The 18906-nt window shown below is 33.7% G+C and overlaps 1 protein-coding gene across 1 annotated transcript; it reads left to right on the top strand.

The window, feature by feature from the left end:
- The first annotated feature begins 17376 nt into the window (after positions 1–17376).
- LOC108487182 (eukaryotic translation initiation factor 1A-like) lies at positions 17377–18657 on the top strand. Its single transcript, XM_017791450.2, has 2 exons — positions 17377–17529; positions 17980–18657. The coding sequence occupies exon 2, from the start codon at positions 17992–17994 to the stop codon at positions 18418–18420; it is 429 nt and encodes a 142-aa protein (XP_017646939.1). The 5' UTR covers positions 17377–17529; positions 17980–17991; the 3' UTR covers positions 18421–18657.
- Positions 18658–18906: the final 249 nt, after the last annotated feature.

The raw sequence follows: 18906 nt of genomic DNA, 5'->3' as shown, positions 1-18906 counted from the left end.
TTTTCATTTAAAATTTGTAATAAATTTCAAACATATTATTTTACTTATAAACAACTTCAATTATTTTAAAATCTTAGGGGAGTTATGAAAAAAAGGGTTTTATCATTTTAATTATTGTTGTTAAAAATATTTTTGAAATAATAAAATATTTATTCAGACATGATATTGTAAGATAAAAAAAATATGTTAGATTTTTGAATAAGAATAATTAAACTAATTTCAATTAAAAGCATTTATACAGAAATGCCAGAAGTCAAAATATTTTATTTGAGTTTAAATTGCAATTTAAAAATATAATTTAATTAGTCAAAAAATATAATTTAATTTGAAAAAAGTTATTTTGACTTGAAATGTAATTTAAAATTATATTTTAAATTTAAAAATAATTTTGAAGCCTCAATGATAAAGGAAACTTTAATTCGTGTCACTTAATTTTATATTTTTTAATTTAAGAATATTATATTATTACTCATTCACAAAATTAAAATATTTAAATATTATATGTAATAATAAAATACATTGCATCCTACAAAAACTGAATTCTAAGTCTTAAAAAAAGATAATATTGAAAACGCACGTGAAATACCAAAAAGACATTCAGAAAAATTAAGATGTAAGAGGTAAAAGGATTGGCGGTGCTTTAAACACGAGGTCCTGTTTAATTTATTGGGACAGTGATGTCCTAAACTTCTATTTATAATCCACCACATCAACCATAACTTCATCTCAATTATAAATTTTGTATTTTTCAATCAAATATCATTTCCTACATTGATTGTCTTGTCTTGTCTTGTCTGTCCACCTATTGTTAACTTTTTAAAAGGTTTATGTTTATTATTATATTATTATACAAACTTTCTAAATTATATATCTACTAAAATAGTTTATTTTTTTAGTCAATTTTCCTGCCGACTTTTTTTTTCTATCCGGTCTTTTAAATTTCTTTTTTAAATTATAGAAAAATAGGTTGTTTTTAAAGTTGGACTTGCTTTTCACCTTTTTTTTTTAGATTTTTTAAAAATTATGGTTAGGTTTTTTATTTTTGTAAAGATTAGGATTATAGTTTTTTTTAAGACTTAGGGTTAGGATTTTAAAGGTAAAATCATGAAAGTTTATTAGTATATTTGAGGGGTTGAGGATGTGTTAGCACGACTCATAACACATACATTTCATATGTTATGTCGGGATAGGACTATTACCTCAAAAACTCATCCTATAGAAATCAGGTTTCGGGGTGACAATGTTTGATACAATCATGAGTCGAAGTCTAAGTGGAGTTCCCAGTCGGCAACCATAATGCGGTCATGGGTTCGAGTATAATTGGGTCCAGTTGACAATTGTTATGCGGTCACGAGTTCAAGCTTTTTAGATACCCACAAATGATGCCTTATATATGTCATACATAATATGGAGGCCATAATTATAGGGAAAAAACGAAGGGCTTTCTGGTGTAATCAACATAATTGTTTTCTTTATTTCCAAGTAGTGGGCATCTTTAACCTTTCATTCTTATCCAAAAGTTGACACCGAGGTGGACACAAGAGGGCTCTCAAGAGGAAAGCGGATGTTTCGATGAAAGTAGAGGTCAAACTCGGGTCGACGCAGTAGCAATTGTAGTTATTACTGTGTTGTTTAATAACGACAACCATTGTCCCCCGAAAAGGAACATCACCTTTACTACACCAAAACAATTGCTCCCAACCTGAGAGTCCTCCTACGTCTACGGTAGTGCTGACCTTTGGATAAAAAGGAAGGTTAAATATATCGATTGCATGGAAATGGAGAAAAAAATTACGCCAATTATAGTAAGAAGCCCTACAATGTAACCCCGAAATCTGACTTCCACAAGATAGGTTTCTAAGGATAGGATATATGAAATGTGTGTGTCTTAGAGCAATATTGCATCATTGATAACTCAAGACTACCTTGAATCAAAAATTATATTAGCGACGAAAATTTTTAACACTGAAACGGTGAATAAAACAAAAAGAGAGAAATATTGTAAAGTGGAGGGATGGAAGCCAAGAGAGATGATGCTTTTGGGATAATGGAGTATAGAGGGGGAGCCCCATTTTATAAGCACGGGGGAAAGGTAAGATTGTAAAGGAAAAAATCTCCTGGTTGAAAACACGTTGCAGGACTAGCGTTTTCATCGAATATCTTCAAAGCATGCTTCAAATCTACCAAAAATTTCCCAAGGTCAGTAATACTCTTCTTTCCAGACTTTCTGAAAATGTTAGAGAAAATTCATCTAGCTGGGCGAGCTTCCCTGCTGACAGGGCAGAAAAGCATACCAAGCTGGACACGTTTTCCACTGTTTTAGAGGAAAAAGCATCTAGCTGGGCGTGTTTTCCTACCATGTCAGCAAGGAAGCTCGCCTAGCTAAACATGTTTTCTCTAAGATTTTCATAAAGTTTGGAAAAAAAAAGTACCTAACCCCGGAAATCCCAGATAAAATCTAAAACACATTTTGATGCACTAATGCCCTCTGAAGCACATGTCTAATTTCAATTAGTGATTTGTGAAACGCGTTTTTGAGCACTGAATAACGTTTCATTACCATTATTCGACGAAAGCGCTTCACCAAAAACGAATTATGAGCCACTAATTACCTCTCTCCTTGTTTTATTTTGCTATTAAAGCACCTAAATATTCAGAACTTAGGCACACAACAAATTCATATCAAACATCAAAGAGTTGAGTTACGAGTTGTCTGCATTTTTTTGGATAACCGTTTGAAGATTTTTTTGGTTCTAAATATCCAATTCGTTCTAAATTGAAATGAGACGACTAGTGAAATCTGTCATTTACTATGACGGTCAAATCTGTAATACAGAATTCGAGGTCGCATTTGCAGGGGCCCAGACCATGGAATTGACATTTAACCGTACCCTTCAATTGCGTAAGCTACAGACTAGAATAAGGAGGAAAGTCAGAGGTTCGAGTCGTGGAAGAAATTTTGAGCTTGCAATGTAAATATCTAGCATCGGTTGACCCCTTTAAGTTGGAGCTATTTGATGTGAAAGGCGAGTTTGAGCTGGAGGAGATCATATCATCACACTGCTCAAGCAAAAACGTTGTAATGGAGTTAAATGTCAAGTTTGTTGAAGCTGATGGAGCTGGTCTATTTTCAGCCACCGTTGCAGGCTAATGTTGGAATTGAAACTGATAACAAGTTAATTTTATGCTTCTAATGTATTTATTTTTGGCTAATTTTTTAATAGAATGCTACTAAACTTATGATTTCTTGCTTAAATCTTATAAAGGGATGAAATTGGAGTGAAAAAATTCAAAATCAAGTAAAATGAGCTAAATTGGAACAAGAAGCAAAAAAATAGGTCGAATTAAAAACATTGCAAAATTAGTGGCTAATTAAATTAGATTTTTGAAGTTTTCAAATTTTATAAATAGAAAAAATCTAATTTTTAGTTGATATATTCTTAGGATGAATCATGCTAAATTTAGCATGTGAAAAATATATAAATACCTTGTATTAGGTGTATGAAAAAACACTTGAATTGAATTAAATACAATTTTCTTTCTTTTATTTCTTCCAAACGTCTGTAGATTTTGAGCTTACTTCCTTTTCATTTCATTTTCTTATTTTTGGTTGAATTGCTTTGTAAGTCCTTTTTCATTTTCACCTATCACCATTACACCCAAATCCACTTATAAACCCCAATTGAGTATGATTAATTTCATGTTCAACTAATTCTCATTTAGCTTTAGGCCAGTCATTATTTCAATCGAGAATCGTGAGATATGAACCTGCACTAAAACCTTACAATACGATATTCATTATTTCTCCAAAATATGGGATAGTCACAATCGTCCCTTAAAGTTAATTTAATTTCAATTCAAAAAGCACGCGTTTGGTTGGAGTTGTTTGGCATATAATTGGGAAAACGAGATGGTCGTCTGTCGAGTTTGAATTCCCATAAACATGTCCAATCGAAAAAAGCTAGCTGGATTCTGTTAAAAGAGATAATGATTGAATTTAAACAATCCACGCAGTTGAGGCCGTTAATTCTAGTTGGGCTTTTCTAGATCACAAGGCTGCCGAGATATTAAATTGTGGGCATGTGTTACGTGGTTAAACAATTGGTAAGGGTTGGTTTATAGGTCGTACCGGAACCAACTACACAAGGAAAATTTGGAGGTTGGGGTGTCCTTAATAGATATAACCAGCTTATCGTTCAGAAAGGAAAATCTACTTTCAAGGATCAATTCGATTTCAGAGTGTACCGAGGCTGAGGCTAAGTATTAATATATTTGATTCACCAATTTAATTTAATTTCCTTTATTTTATTTTGTAATCACAATTTTGTTTTTATTTTATTTTATTTATTAACTTAAATCCCCTTTTTTATTTTTTAGCTTTGCAACGCATAGATAGTAGGCACGATAGCTGCCTAAACTTAGAAATTTGGTTACATAAATAGGAAAATTATGAGTCTCAATGCTTGTGGGATCGACCCTACTACTCTATGCTACTATTTAATTAAGTTAGAGCATAGGAAATTATAATTGGTGATTTCAACGCCCATCAAAAGCTAAAACAGAAAGTTCTACTACACGGTTGTGCGGTGGGTTCACTAGTTTGTTACAAAGCTTTTACTATAATGTCCCTGAAACATCAATTGGTAGACATTCCTCGGTTTTCAACACCAATTTAAACTTTGGCGGCCACTATTAATCAGGGTATGAGTGTAACTCGAATCTTGTCATTCGGACACGACATTCAATCAGTGTTTTTAATTTTAACTTCTGTAGATCAATGTCTTAGGGTGGAAGCACTTATACAAGGGGCATCAACCTACATCAGTTTGCACTTCGATGAAAATTTTATCTGCCAGTTAGGGTATAGAAGAATCGATGACTTACTCCCTACGATCTGGTTCGGTGAGGGTACATCGAACATTTTAGGTTGAATATGACAATGAATGCGCAAATCAAAAGATGTAGTCAAGGAAGAAAGGGCAGTTGATGCAGTTGATGCAGTTGATGGATCAGAGTCAAACCCCAATCCAATCTGGTAGTTCAGTTCGGAAGTAGTAATCTTTTCTGAATCAGAGCAGGTTTCAACTGAGTTAGAACTTTACAGTTCTGACAATAACAGTTCAAACAATACTCTAGATCTGGATTAAGATTCAGGGCATACAAACCTCTGCCCAAAATGACAAATATTGACCTCTCTATCGGTGGTGGTTTAGAGTTTTGAAAGCTACCGCACAGAACACTCGACCATGTAAGCTTATCGTCAGATGTTCGAGTATTAAAAGTTGGCATGGAATACCATAACAAAGATGCTTTTCTTGTTGCATTAAAATGGTATAACTTTAAAAATGGCATGAACTATCACGTCATAGAATCCCATTTGAAGAAATTTGAGGAAAAGTATGTAATACGAGAAGGGAGGTGCAAATGGAAAATCATGGAATTTTTCGGAAGAAGACAGACTTGTGGACGTTAAAGAAGTATTTTGGTCTACATACTTGTGTTGCAGCAGATGCACAATACGATCACCAGATATTCTGATATAATGTATCCTGATCTGTGTTTTTATTTTTCCAAAACATAACTTTAACTCATATTTTTTAGGTGTAAGTTAGGATCATTCGAGGTTAGACTCCGACATGATATCTGACATTATTCTACCTATGGTGAAAGTGAGTCCTAGGATTTTCGTCTCGGTGTTGATTATCAACATTCTTAGCCAGCATGATTACATGTCATCATACTATAAAGTATGATATGGAAAACAAAATTCTATGGACAAGTTACATCACGGCTGAGACATGTCGTACAATAATTTATGGTAATAGTATTAGGTACTGGATCGATACGTACCCGGTTTTATAGTCGATCTGGAAATGCACACAGCGTACTTCGAGAATCATCTGATCATTAGAAAAAGAGTATTCCACCAATTCTTTTGGACCTTCGATCAATGGAAAGAAGCTTTCCGGCACTATAAGTCTTTGGTACAAATTGACGGTATGAGCATCAGTTATTGATGGTCGTTACCCAGGATAGTAATAAGAATATTCTACCAATAATATTTGCAATAGCTCTAGGAGAAAAAAATGGATGGTTGAGATTTCTTCTTTATCCGATTGCGCCATCATGTTTGCCCCCAGCCCGACATATGTGTCATCTCTGACAGGGGATATGGAATGTAACGCCCCAATTTTTGGGAATTCTGTGAATGTTAGCATAGGTTTAATTATGTTAGTGGGCCTCTAAAAAGCCCAAACTTAAGATAGAACCCGACAATTTTAGTTAATTTTTGTTCCATAACAAAAAGAGGGTGAAATTATGAAATAAAACCTATGTGAAAATGTTTGAAAATGCTATAGGCTAAATTGAAGTGGCCAAATAAATAGGAGTGCAAAATAGGAGGATTTGCATGACAAACCTCCCATTTTACATGAAGTGGCCAGCCATCATGTTGTTGTAGACAAAATGTGCACTTGATATCCATAATTTATGGTACAAATTGATACAAATTGATAATAGGTTAGGTAAATGTTCCATGATAATAGGTTAGGTAAATGTTCCATGATAATAGGTTAGGTAAATGTTTCATGATAATGGGTTAGGTAAATGTTTCATGATAAGAATTTCATGTCTTTTGTATGAAAGAATTAAATGGATGAAAAATGAAGTTTTATTAAAAGAAAAAGGGGTGAAAAGAACAAAGTTTTGTCCATCTTTGTTCATCGTAGCTAAAAGTTAGAGAAGAGAAACGAGAGGAGAAAGCTCTTGAGTATTCGGTCATTAGGAGGAGGAAAATTGAAGGTAAGTTCTTGGTACCTTGCTTCTATTTTGAGGTTCATGAGTTCTTCTTGATTCTACCTTAACTCTTGAAGTATATTTTGATTTTTAGTTGTGTTGTGAGCATTTGGTCATGAATTAAAATGAAGGAAATGGTTGTTGTTTCATGTTCTTTTGATGAAAAATGGAAGATATGTGAAGTTGAGCCAAACAAATGAGCATGCATGTGCCTTAGATGCTAAAGGGAAAAATTGGCTAACATGTTGTGCTTTAAAATGATGAAATGGAGATTATGCTTAAGTAAAAATCATAGATATGTGATGATTGATTGGTGATATACATGTTTAAATAACATGCATGCAAGATAGGTGTATGAAAGAGTGATTTGGTAATAAATCTGCTTGGGATAGCAGCAGTAACGTGACTTTGGAAAATCACCATAAACTGTGGGAGATGAATTAAAAGCTAAATAAATTATGTAATTAAAGCTTGTTGAGTCTAGTTTCTAATGAAATAAACAAGAACATATTTTGAATTCTGTACAATGAGAAATTTGATTTGTAATGAAGAGTGGTCAGATTAGTCAAACAGTGAAACATGGGAAACTTTGAGAAAAATCTGGTATTGATTGGCTAAACCAAAAATTCTGAAAATTTTATGGATAGAATATATATGAGTCTATTTTCAAGGAAAATTAACGGAACTTGATTTGGAGTTTCGTAGCTCCAGTTATAAATGATTTAGTGACTGTTGCTCAGGAAGACAGCTTACAGTGAAATTATGATTATGTGGTAAACGTTGACAAAAATTTGTTAATGAGTTGCTTATTGTTTTCTTATAAGCTTACTATGATCTGTAGGTGTGGTTGGCCGATTATTGTAAGGGGTTAATACGTAGTTTGTATTTGAGTAGTTAGATTAACGTGTTAGTAATCCAATTGTAGGCGGTTCGTGTGTGGATCTCGTCAGCATATCGTCACAAACAGGTGTGTAACTACCACCCTCTTTCTTAGTCTAGATCGACAAAAGTCGAAAAGTGAAATGCCGAAAACGGTATTTTGTAGATTTACGAAAAGAATGCTCGTGAGGTAAATCGATTAATGTTTTTGGTAAGCTGCAATGTTTGGACTGCAAAGTACATGATTTCCGTGCCCTCGATATTTTTGGGCTTAATGGGCCAAAACTAGAATGATGGGCCAACGGGCCTAATTTGGTAAGAACCCTCGATACGTGATTCTGTAGTATGTGAAAGGTAGGAATATGCATGAAAAACCCTAAAATAGATAAATTACTGAAATACCTTTAAAAGTGGAAAATTTACGCTTTTCCCCTAGGAGATAAATTAGAAATACCCCAGGGTTAAATTGACTTAAATGCATGTTTGATGTTGTTATTTCTTGCATGCTATGTTGTTATTATCGATGCATGGGATTGGGATATTGACGGAGGAAGTACTGAAAGTGGCTTGTCCAAATCTTGGAGGCTTTGCCTCAATTTATCGTTAATCGAGCAAGAATTTGCATTGTGGAGTGTGGAGTGTTTGGGTGGGTTGAGCTATCCCACATGGAGTGTATGGATGGTACGGTGGAGTGTAGTGGTTGGTGGGTTGAGTAGTCTCCCAAATGGGCTTGCATATGTTATTGATGTTGCATGTATTTTGAAATGGGCCTATGGGCCATACTCATTATCTGAATAAGGGTTAAGGCCCGGTTTATTGTAATCTGAAAAGGGCTTTGGTCCAGACCACTATTACCGAATGGGCTTAGGCCTAATAGGCTTGAGTGACTTGGGCTTTGAATGGGTTTTCCTTACACACCGAGTTTCCCAAACTCACCTCTTTTATTTTCATCCACGCAGAAATCCCCAACCATAGTGGGCTTGGAGTTGTGAGGGAATTTGAGTGGCCACCCGCTCGAAAGTTTGGTTTTCTTCTATTGAACTGGACATCCTATTATTTAAGTTGAGGTTTGGGTTTTTAAATGTAATAAGGCCGCTTAATTAATTTTGATGGTTTTAATATGTGTTACTAAGATAGGTATTATTTATTTTAACTGTTGAAATTGGATAGCTTTAGGGCGCGTTTTCAAAAACAACAGTTGATTTCAAAATAACATAACAACAAGCAAAGCTTCCGCAATGAAAGTATTTTCCAAAATTAATCACTTTTCCTAAAAAAGACTTAATCAAATCGGTTTCCTAGAAATATCCATGACGTTAAGGTGTAGCAATGGCGGTATGCATGTCTAGGATTGGATCCGAAGGGAGCTTGGTACTTAAGCAGTCCGATGGACTCACCACCTCTTTTCCGGTTTCCTACCTAGTGCACAGCTTCCATTCACTTTAACCTATAATGAAATTATCTTTTAAAACACTAAGTAGGTTTTTCTAGATCAATAATATAAAATGTTTTTAACGCTTCGATGTGGCATGTTGGATCCAGCCATAACGTCTGGGCCAGGTTTGGGGTGCTACATGGAATCTTGGTCGCTATTGAACGACATTTTAGCCTTTGGGATCATATGCATCATAGGCACTGTATACGAAATGTCGGCTCCAACTACCACTCAAAATGGCCTTCGAAAAGTGAGCGAGGTCAAGTCATTGACATGAGTATGTAGTTGCTACTATTTCCACAATCATGTTATACCATATACCGTGAGTTGTTTTCATTCATGTGTATACTTTTCCCGATAGGGTAAGAGCTATTCCAACATCATTTCCATGAAATGTTGTATTACTTACACGCTATCAATCGCTACGGTGTAGCGTACCTCGCCAATATACCTTTCGAACAATGGACACAATAGTATGACAGGTGTCTACGATATGGGCACATGACGACGAACTTAGCCAAATGCATCAATTCTGTACTAAATAGGACTCATCATTATCGATAACCTCAGTTGTCAAATAAATGTACTTTTTCCTAGTTGTTTTATTTTCAAAGCGAGAGGCAACATATGCTGGGTAGATTGTGAACAGACACATTTGGTGCGAGGATGTCATGAAAGAAATTAGACGAAATACAGCGAGAGCGAACGCTATATATGAAGTGTGTCATTCGTGTCAAAACTTGCAATTTCGAAGCACAGGGTACGTTAGGCCCGGCCAGGACATGTTAGAGGCATCATATCGTGTCAAGCTACCAGAAGGGACTTGCGATTATGGAAAATTCTGGGCACTTTAATTCCCATGCGCACATGTAATTTTCGCATTTGTGAATGTACAAATTGAGTATACTTTTTATATTAACGATGTGTACATACTGAAATACATGTACAGTGTATGGAGACCTGAATTCTCACTCGTCTTAGATGAGAACATGTGGTTACCAGTGTCCAACACATCATTCGAGTTGGCCCCGAACATAAACTTGCGTCGTATCCCAAAAGGTTGCCCGAATTCACTTAGATACATACCAATATAGATATTTGAGAGAGAGACAATCAACAGAGGTTATGAGGGTATTGTAGAAACCCATGGCATACAAATGTAACATGTTCTGGATTGAGGGGTATATTGGGCCTTAAATGTTTCTAGCATTCATTTTTTTTGTGCGATAGAAAATTGATTACAATGTTTCTTTTTTTTGTGTAAAAAAATATTCTTTCTTTTTAACTTGCATTTCAATTGTTTCGCCATGGTCCACTAACATTTACTTAGTCTTGAAATTACTATTTTGAATGCACCTTTAAGTGCCAATTATAACTTCTCGGGACTTAAACTTTTTTCCATTTTTACGAGTTACTCATTGTACCTTTATTAATCACTAGTTCATTAAAGGTGCCTATCCAAAGTTACATATTTCATATCAGATATTAAATATATGAAAATTTACATTAGAATTTAACAAAGACAAATATGAGTTACAATCTAAATAAAAAAATTATTGTTTTTTAGTGATGTCGTCTATATTTACATCACAATAAGTAAATAAAAAAAAACATTATTGGCGTCGTTGGGCCGAATATGTGTCGTAAGGTAGTGGCTAATGATTGCGCGTAGGATTTCTGCGCACAACTAATGGTGTCAGCTCCTCCATTGGATCGTGACCATTATCCCCATCTTCACCTCTACCCTCGTGCTCATATTCATTTTCACCGTCTTCTTCATCTTCTAATGCATCGTCTCCACCCTCATCTTCGTCTTCATCTCCACTGCCTTTCTCCGTGCTTAAGTGCGATGTTGTCCTAGTCTTCCATCGTGTGTCTTCCATTCCACAAGAAGGTGGTTGCGCCAATGTCCCACCTTGATAAAAAAATGATGTGGTGGGTGTTTGTGACACAATCGGTGAATAACTGTACGATGTCGCAAAACTTGGATACGTCGACATTGACCCGAGCATCAAGACTGGCATCGATGACGACATTGGTGTCGACATTAGCGTCTTCATCGGTGACGGTACTAAACAACATTTGGCTCGATGTTAGGGACGAAATTGCCCTAAAATATGTACTTGCAGAAGAGGTATAAGTAGGATGCTGTTGTGGTACATATTGTGGTACCTAGTGAAAAAAAACACAGGGTTAGTGAAATTAACAAGAATAAGTGAAGTGAACTGGTCAGGGTGTGGCGTAGACATCAGCTTGGGTTGGAGCCGGTGATAAACCCGTTGCTACATCTTTTTTGGACCTACGCTATTAGGATGCTTGCCGTTGCCTCTTTTGACAAAGTTGTCCACTACTTGTCTTCACCGATAGCAGATACAGCTTGTCAGTGACTCTAAACTAGAGCATATACTCCAAACAGTCCATCGTGTTCGATGAGAAAAATGGTTCGCGGATGGGTAAGAATTTCATCTTACGATCCCAAATGTCAATGTACTCCTTGTGGTAATCTTGTCAATTCTCATCGTTCTTACCTCATAGATCCAACTTGTACAGTGCTTCTATGTCTCATGGTGGCGGTGGAATTTATTGCCTACACCCGAACTATCGTATCACTCAATCCGATTTGTGTATTTCTACCACTACGTACACTATCAATGGTACCTTCGCGTCCCACAAACTCCAATTGGCAAAAAATTCTAGTATACATTCTATGATATCTAGTTTAGCTTATGAAATTCATTCAAACTGTTGTGCACAATTGTAAATTTTGCTATGTATGAAATTTTATTTTACAAATCATTGCATAATTATTAGAGGTTTGAAAAAAATAAGTAACTAACCTTGGCTTCCAAATGTTTACCTAACAATAACTAAATATCTTCTTGCTGCTCTGGTAGTCCTACGTAACTTGGTCCATGGCTCCACTTATACAAGCGGTATGCTAATTCAAACATGTCATAAATAAACAATATTTAATATACAAACTACATATTTATTAAGAAATGATTTTTACCTTGTCACCAATGGGAATATATACAGGTCGTCCACTCAGGGATGTAGAAATGATAATCGCCACCAGGCCTACAACTATAGCAGGAGCAAGCAACCACTGATTGATATCTTATTTGGTTCTATCGCCTAACACAACTCCTGGTACAATGTGGCCAACACAGTTGATCCCCAACTCATTTATCCGCTTTCTTTGAAGTCGATTAAGTGTAGTAACTGCCTTATGTGTACCAAATTTTGAGATTTATCAGGCATTAGAATGTCCTCGATTAACCTCAGAATGAATGCTCGAGCATATTATTCTTTGACAATGTCGGGCACATTTAAAGGAAGATATTTTAAATTGGTTTCCAACCACTTCATATCTATCTAATCACCATAAAACTTATTCGACACGTTCCCTAAAAATGCCTCGAAAAGGTTCTCTTTACCAGGAACGACCACTGACCCCATGACGATTGACCCATACACGTGTAAATCGAGTTGTAAAGTTATGTCCTCAAGTGTGATTGTACACTCACCGCATGAAAGATGAAAAATGTGTGTCTCGGGCTTCCATCTTTCCACCAATGCGCTGATGAGTGTAGGATCGAATTTGTAGCCCTCGAGCATACGAGACACATGCAAGAATCCCTCCTCTTGCAAGTAACATGAATTTCAGTATCTAGGCTCTTTGACAGGTTATGTATGAACCCTTCCAAAACATGATCATCCACCTATTTATATCTACAAAAAAAATTAATTTAAAATATTTTCAAAAATAAAATACTTTAATTTTTTTCAATTGAAAATAATGAAATTTAATTTTTTTTCTTACCATTATCGCTTGAGTGGTGAAAATGTGCTTGTCATTGAAACGAATCAAAGAGGTTGCCATTTGTGATAATTTAATCAAAACAAATAATATACAAAATAATTAAATTAAACTATAATATTTTTAAACAAACGTATCGAAAAAGTTAAAACAAAACTTGAGAAAATTTAGAGAATTGAGAAAATTGAGAGAGTTGAGAGTTTAGAAAGAATTGAGAGAGTTGGATTTGAGTGAAAAGAATGAAAAATGACCTAGTATTATAAGAAAAAAAAATACCGTTGGGCCCTTCAAAAATTTTACTATTGCCAACGTTAAAAAAAATGAATGCTGGTGGAAAGTTCTCTTAAAAAATAGTCTATTTCTTTAAATTAAAAAAAAACCTAAAAAATCCAAATAAAAAAATCGACATATATAACTTATTTAGCCTTCCAATTTTTTTTTATTTTTATAGTAGTTGTATATTTATTTAATAATCATGGTGTTTAAATTATATTATATATTTATATCACTTAAAATTTTTATATTACATAAGTGTTAAAATGTTTATATATTAATATAGTTCTGGTGGGTTTTTAATTAAAATAATTACGAAAATGATAAAAGTTGTAGATTAATTATAAATATTGGTCATTTTTATAGTGTTATTAGGTGTCGCTGACCTATTAAGTGGTGCCACTTTAAATTCCACACACTTATCTGTTAAACATTATCGGAATAAAAAAATTCTTTTAAATGGTGTCACCAATGTGTCAGGTGAAACAAAAAAATATATGAATATTTTTCCTAAATACCAAATAAATACCATATGAGAAGAAAAAAAATCATGTTTTTAAAGTGGTGCCACTAAAGTGTCAGGCGACATCAGATTTGAAGTTTTTAAAAAAAATTTGAACCGATGCATCCCACTAGCTAAGTTGACAGGCACAATAAAGTCATTGCTATTCCCAAAGACATGTTTCAGCTTCAGGTATAGTGTTGTTATATGTGCCTTGATTAACTTAGCTATTGCTTGGTAAAAGAGGCTTTACACACACTGCGAGTAACCATGTTGAATTAATGAAAGCTCAATTTTGGTTTCTACAATGATTGGCTTTTTTTTTTATAACAACAATTTTTTTTAAAAAAAGAAGTTCAAACCAGTGTCGCCACTTACAAATATGACGTTTTTTTTCCCTATATGATATCTATTCTATATTTAGGGAAAATACTCGTATATTTTTGGTGTTGCCCGACATATTTACGGCACCACTTAAAAAAATTTCTCTTGGTAATGATTGACAAATGAATGTGTGGAGTTTAAGGTGGTGCCACTTGACACATTAGCAACACTTAGAAATACTGTAAAAAATACCTCATTTTGTTAAATAATCTACAATCAATACTATTTTCGTAATTAATTTTTTATATTTATTTTGATTAAAAAACCCAATTTTTGTATTCTTTTTCTCATGTCATATTTTATATCTTTTTATAAGAGGCATAACTACATCAAAATAATTTTAGATAATATAAATTTAAAGTTAAAAATAAATATAGATAAAGTTTACACATAACTTAATAAGATAAAATTCAAATCTAAATACTTAAAGTGTCAAAACCTAAAATTTGAATCCAAGTTATTGTTCATTAGTTGAGTATTTACCTTCCCATGAAATTTTCTGGGTTGGAATTGCAAAAGGTTACCTATTGTGATGTGTGGTGATAATGATTTGTTCTTATCAATAATGCGTGAGAAGAAAAAAATTGCAAACACAGTTAAAGGCCTTTCAACTTTTTTTCATTCTATGGTGTATTCAATATTGTTTGGTTGGATTGGAAAATGGTTAGTATATCAGTTCTTAGATGGTTTTGAACCGATTAAATTGAGAATTGATACAAATTAGTTAAATTGACGATTGAATCAAATATTTTTAAAACTTTTAATAAATTTTAATAATTTTTAATTGGACTGCTTGAATCAGTTGAACCAATTGGACCAATAAATCGATGATTTGATCGAATCAACCACCGATCTGTTGGAAAATGTGTCCGTATTGTAGTAAACATGTAACTATTTTTTTTATTTATTTGAATGATGAATAAATAAATGAAGTTAATTTCACATTTCACTATTATGTCTTATGTATTTCTGTCTTTTATATTTTGCATGCATAGCGAAATTATGACAAGCAAATATTAGCTCATTGATTGTCTAAGTTCAAATTGAAGATAAGTGACATTATAAGAACGTTTACATTGCGAGAAAGACAACTTACTTCAGCAGATAATCTGAATGAGTCCGTAATCCCATAAAAGAATCAAAGTGAGCATTTGATTCAAATACTGAGAAGGATCATTATGTCGTTTACAATTACAATTGGGGAGATGGCTAGTCTTGGCTATCGGAGTAGTTGATTCCACGAGTAGAAACATAGATGTATTCATTGGTAGAATGATACATTGGATTGAACCTAAGATGAATTAATTCTGAATCTGTTTGAGAATTAATTCACTTGTGATGTTTATGGTGTGATTTACCTAAATCCCGAGTTAGTCACTGACCATGCGTATGCAGCTTATGTGATTTGATATAAGTGGAGACTTATACTCTAAAGATGATCAAACTAATAGCTGGTATGTTGGGTATATGGCTTGTGTGTGCATTGGCTTTACTAGCAACAGTAGAATTCATAACTCGATTAAAGAGTTAATGATATTCTCTCATTGACATTGTGTGGAATGATAAATATGGAACATGGCCACAGGTTGTTTGTTCTTGAACGAGCAATTTATCATAGTCAGTTGTTGACACTGATCATATTAATCATTAAGAAGACACAATGGTAACAATGAGATAAAATAAAATTGTATTGAGTGAACGGATTTAGCTCAAAGGAATCAAAGATATCATATGAGGGTAACATACACATGACGAGGTTATTAGACAAAACAGTTGGATGAATTGTTTTCATAAAGAGTATTTAATAAGGAGTTTTCAATCATGATACTTTTTGTGGACTGACTCCATGATTAAATAATTGCGAATTATTGGACAATGCTTCTAAACATAATTATAATTACTAGAGCCTAATTGTATTTGTCCGATTGGTCCCTTCACTAGCTCAACAAAAGCTCGACCGGATTGTATTGGAATCAGAAGAAAATTCTACTACTTTGGAAATAATTTAATTGAGTTAATTTATTCGATGTGAAATTAAATTAGATTGTCTTCAGAATTTTTCAACTAGAGAATTTGATTGAAAAATTTTCTTGAAAAATTAATTTGGAAAATCTAAGTGATTTTTGGATAAATTAATTTTGATTAAGTAAAATTAAATTAATTAAATTAATTAAAATTAATATGATATTTTTGAAAATCAATTTTCAAGTCTGACAATTGGCCCAATGGGTAATTGAACTTGAAAATTGGACCTGAGATCGTAAATTGGGTCTAGGAGCCCCAAATCGAGACTAAGACCTAAAAATGGTCGAACTGGGCCCAATATGTGAAATGAGGTTGACAGTTCAACAAGTGGCTAGATTGGACCAGTCGAGTTGTCATTGACTTGTATCGAACCGACAACAACCGAACCGACTCGGGGTGCCATAAGGGTGTCACACCTGCATCACCTAACACAGCAGTGCCGACGGTTGGTTTTCGGTGGTGGAGTAGTGGAAGAGTTACACTCCTATTGGAACTCTACTAGAGAATTTGATTTCAGATAACTATTCTAAAAATAATAATTTAATGGTTTAATATTAAATTAAATTAAATTTAATACTTATATTAATAGTATTTTATTAATTTAATATTAAAGTGATTATCTTAATATTAAATTTAATTTAATACATTTTATTATTTTAATAAGATTTAATATTAAAGTGATTATGTTTAATCATAGTTGAATTCTTTAAATTCTCCTGTAAAAGAGAACATTAGGTCATTATTTTACCTGACTTGAATTCAAGAGAAAGTTATAAGAGAAAATTCTCTGAAAAAATTAGTTTAGAGAATTTTTAAAGATATTTCTCTGATTTACAATTTGACTCAAAAGTTTAGAGAAATAACGAAATTACTCCACTGATAATTTTTGTGAAAAATTTTCTGATTCAAAATGAGCCCACACTCGAACTTAAGAATAGTGGAAAAGACTACTCGGTCGAAGAGTTTATCTTAGACGAATCGAAAATGTACAATTTTGATTAAGTGTTTATTATTTTAGATATCACAACCAAAATTTTATTTTAAATTTTTATTTTAAATTTTATTTTTTCTAAATTTATTTTCCCTTATATTTTTCAAATCAATTTTTTTTCTAACACAATCTGGTTTTAAAAACATTGATAATATTCATGGATGGGTAAATAGGTTTTCTTCTTGCAGAAAACCCATGATATAGATTTAGAGGGATAGAGAGAGACGCACAAAACTCGGGCCGGCTCAAATCAATTACCCAAGCCCAAGTTTTGAGTCTTGAGCGTGATAGCCATATGTTAGCGGAAGTCTTAAGCTAGGGTTTGGACTTTTTGGAATTTGTAGACAAAGAATCAAATTCCTTTCTCCCAATTTCTATTTATCTTCTTCTCCTTCTCTTTAGTCTTTTACGCTGCGGCCAGAAAGGTATTCATTTATTTTCTCTTTTTTGCTTCAAAATTTCATTAATCAATTGCAGTAATTTGATTTTGAATTTTCCTTTTTGTTGCTTTCTGAAAATTTATCATTTAACGGTTGTGTCATGATGATTGAGTTTCTGTTTAATTTCTTGATTATATTTGAGTTTATCAAGTCTGATTCCAACTCCTAACTTTTCATAAGTTTTATATTTACTGGATTATTTTTCCCTAATTCCTTTTTTGTTTATCTCTTATTAAATAGAATATACAAATTCCCCCAATTTTTTGTTAGCAACCTTGTTTAATTTTTATCATGATGTCAGAATTATTAAAATATCTCGATTGTTTCGTGCATGATATGTTGATGTCAATATCTTCCATTGTGACGATGTTGTGCTTTTTGGCGCTTGTAAAATGACTTGTTTTTTTTTCTTTTTGGGCTTTGGGCACATCATAGCAAGAAGAAACCATGCCGAAGAACAAGGGAAAGGGAGGAAAGAACAGGAAGAGAGGAAAGAATGAAGCTGACGATGAGAAGCGTGAACTTGTGTTCAAGGAAGACGGGCAAGAGTATGCCCAAGTGCTTCGTATGCTAGGCAATGGCCGGTGTGAAGCCATGTGCATAGATGGTACTAAGCGCCTTTGCCATATCCGAGGAAAGATGCACAAGAAGGTTTGGATTGCAGCTGGTGATATAATTCTTGTTGGGCTTCGCGACTATCAGGATGATAAGGCTGATGTGATCCTTAAGTACATGCCCGATGAAGCAAGGCTCTTAAAGGCATACGGTGAGCTTCCAGAGAACACTCGTCTTAATGAAGGTATTGTCGATGAGGAAGATGAAGGAGGTGCAGATGATTACATTGAGTTCGAAGACGAAGATATCGATAAAATATAGGGTTTTGGAATTGGTTTTGTTTGAATGATTTGCTTAAATGTTGGAAGATAGATATGGTGGATGCTGTTTAGAAGGCTACAATATGTGTGATTTCTCCCGTAAGGTATTTATATGTGCTGAATGTGTCAACTATTAGATATATGTTGTTACTTTTACTGAAACCTTGTTCCATATCTCAAATTTACTTTTGACAGAAATAATGAAAGTTTAAGCTTATTATGGGCTGTTTGATACAAATGTAAATGCTTTAAATGTGTGTTTGATAAAAGATGTTAGTGCTTTCATACAAACCTGGGTTAAATACAGGCTTGGGTGAAGTAGGTTAGGATGCATAGATATGCATACCATTTCTAATTTCTCCTCAACATCAATTTAAATAGCTTTTATCAATTAGAGAATTAGTTTAATTGGTATCGATGATAGAAGATGTGGATTTAGACATGAAATGTCTTCATCAGGGAATTTGATTAGATAGGGATTTGGGAA

This window comes from Gossypium arboreum, chromosome 7, assembly GCF_025698485.1.
Source record: "Gossypium arboreum isolate Shixiya-1 chromosome 7, ASM2569848v2, whole genome shotgun sequence".
Taxonomy (NCBI): Eukaryota; Viridiplantae; Streptophyta; class Magnoliopsida; order Malvales; family Malvaceae; genus Gossypium; species Gossypium arboreum.
This window is presented reverse-complemented; position numbering and strand designations above follow the sequence as displayed.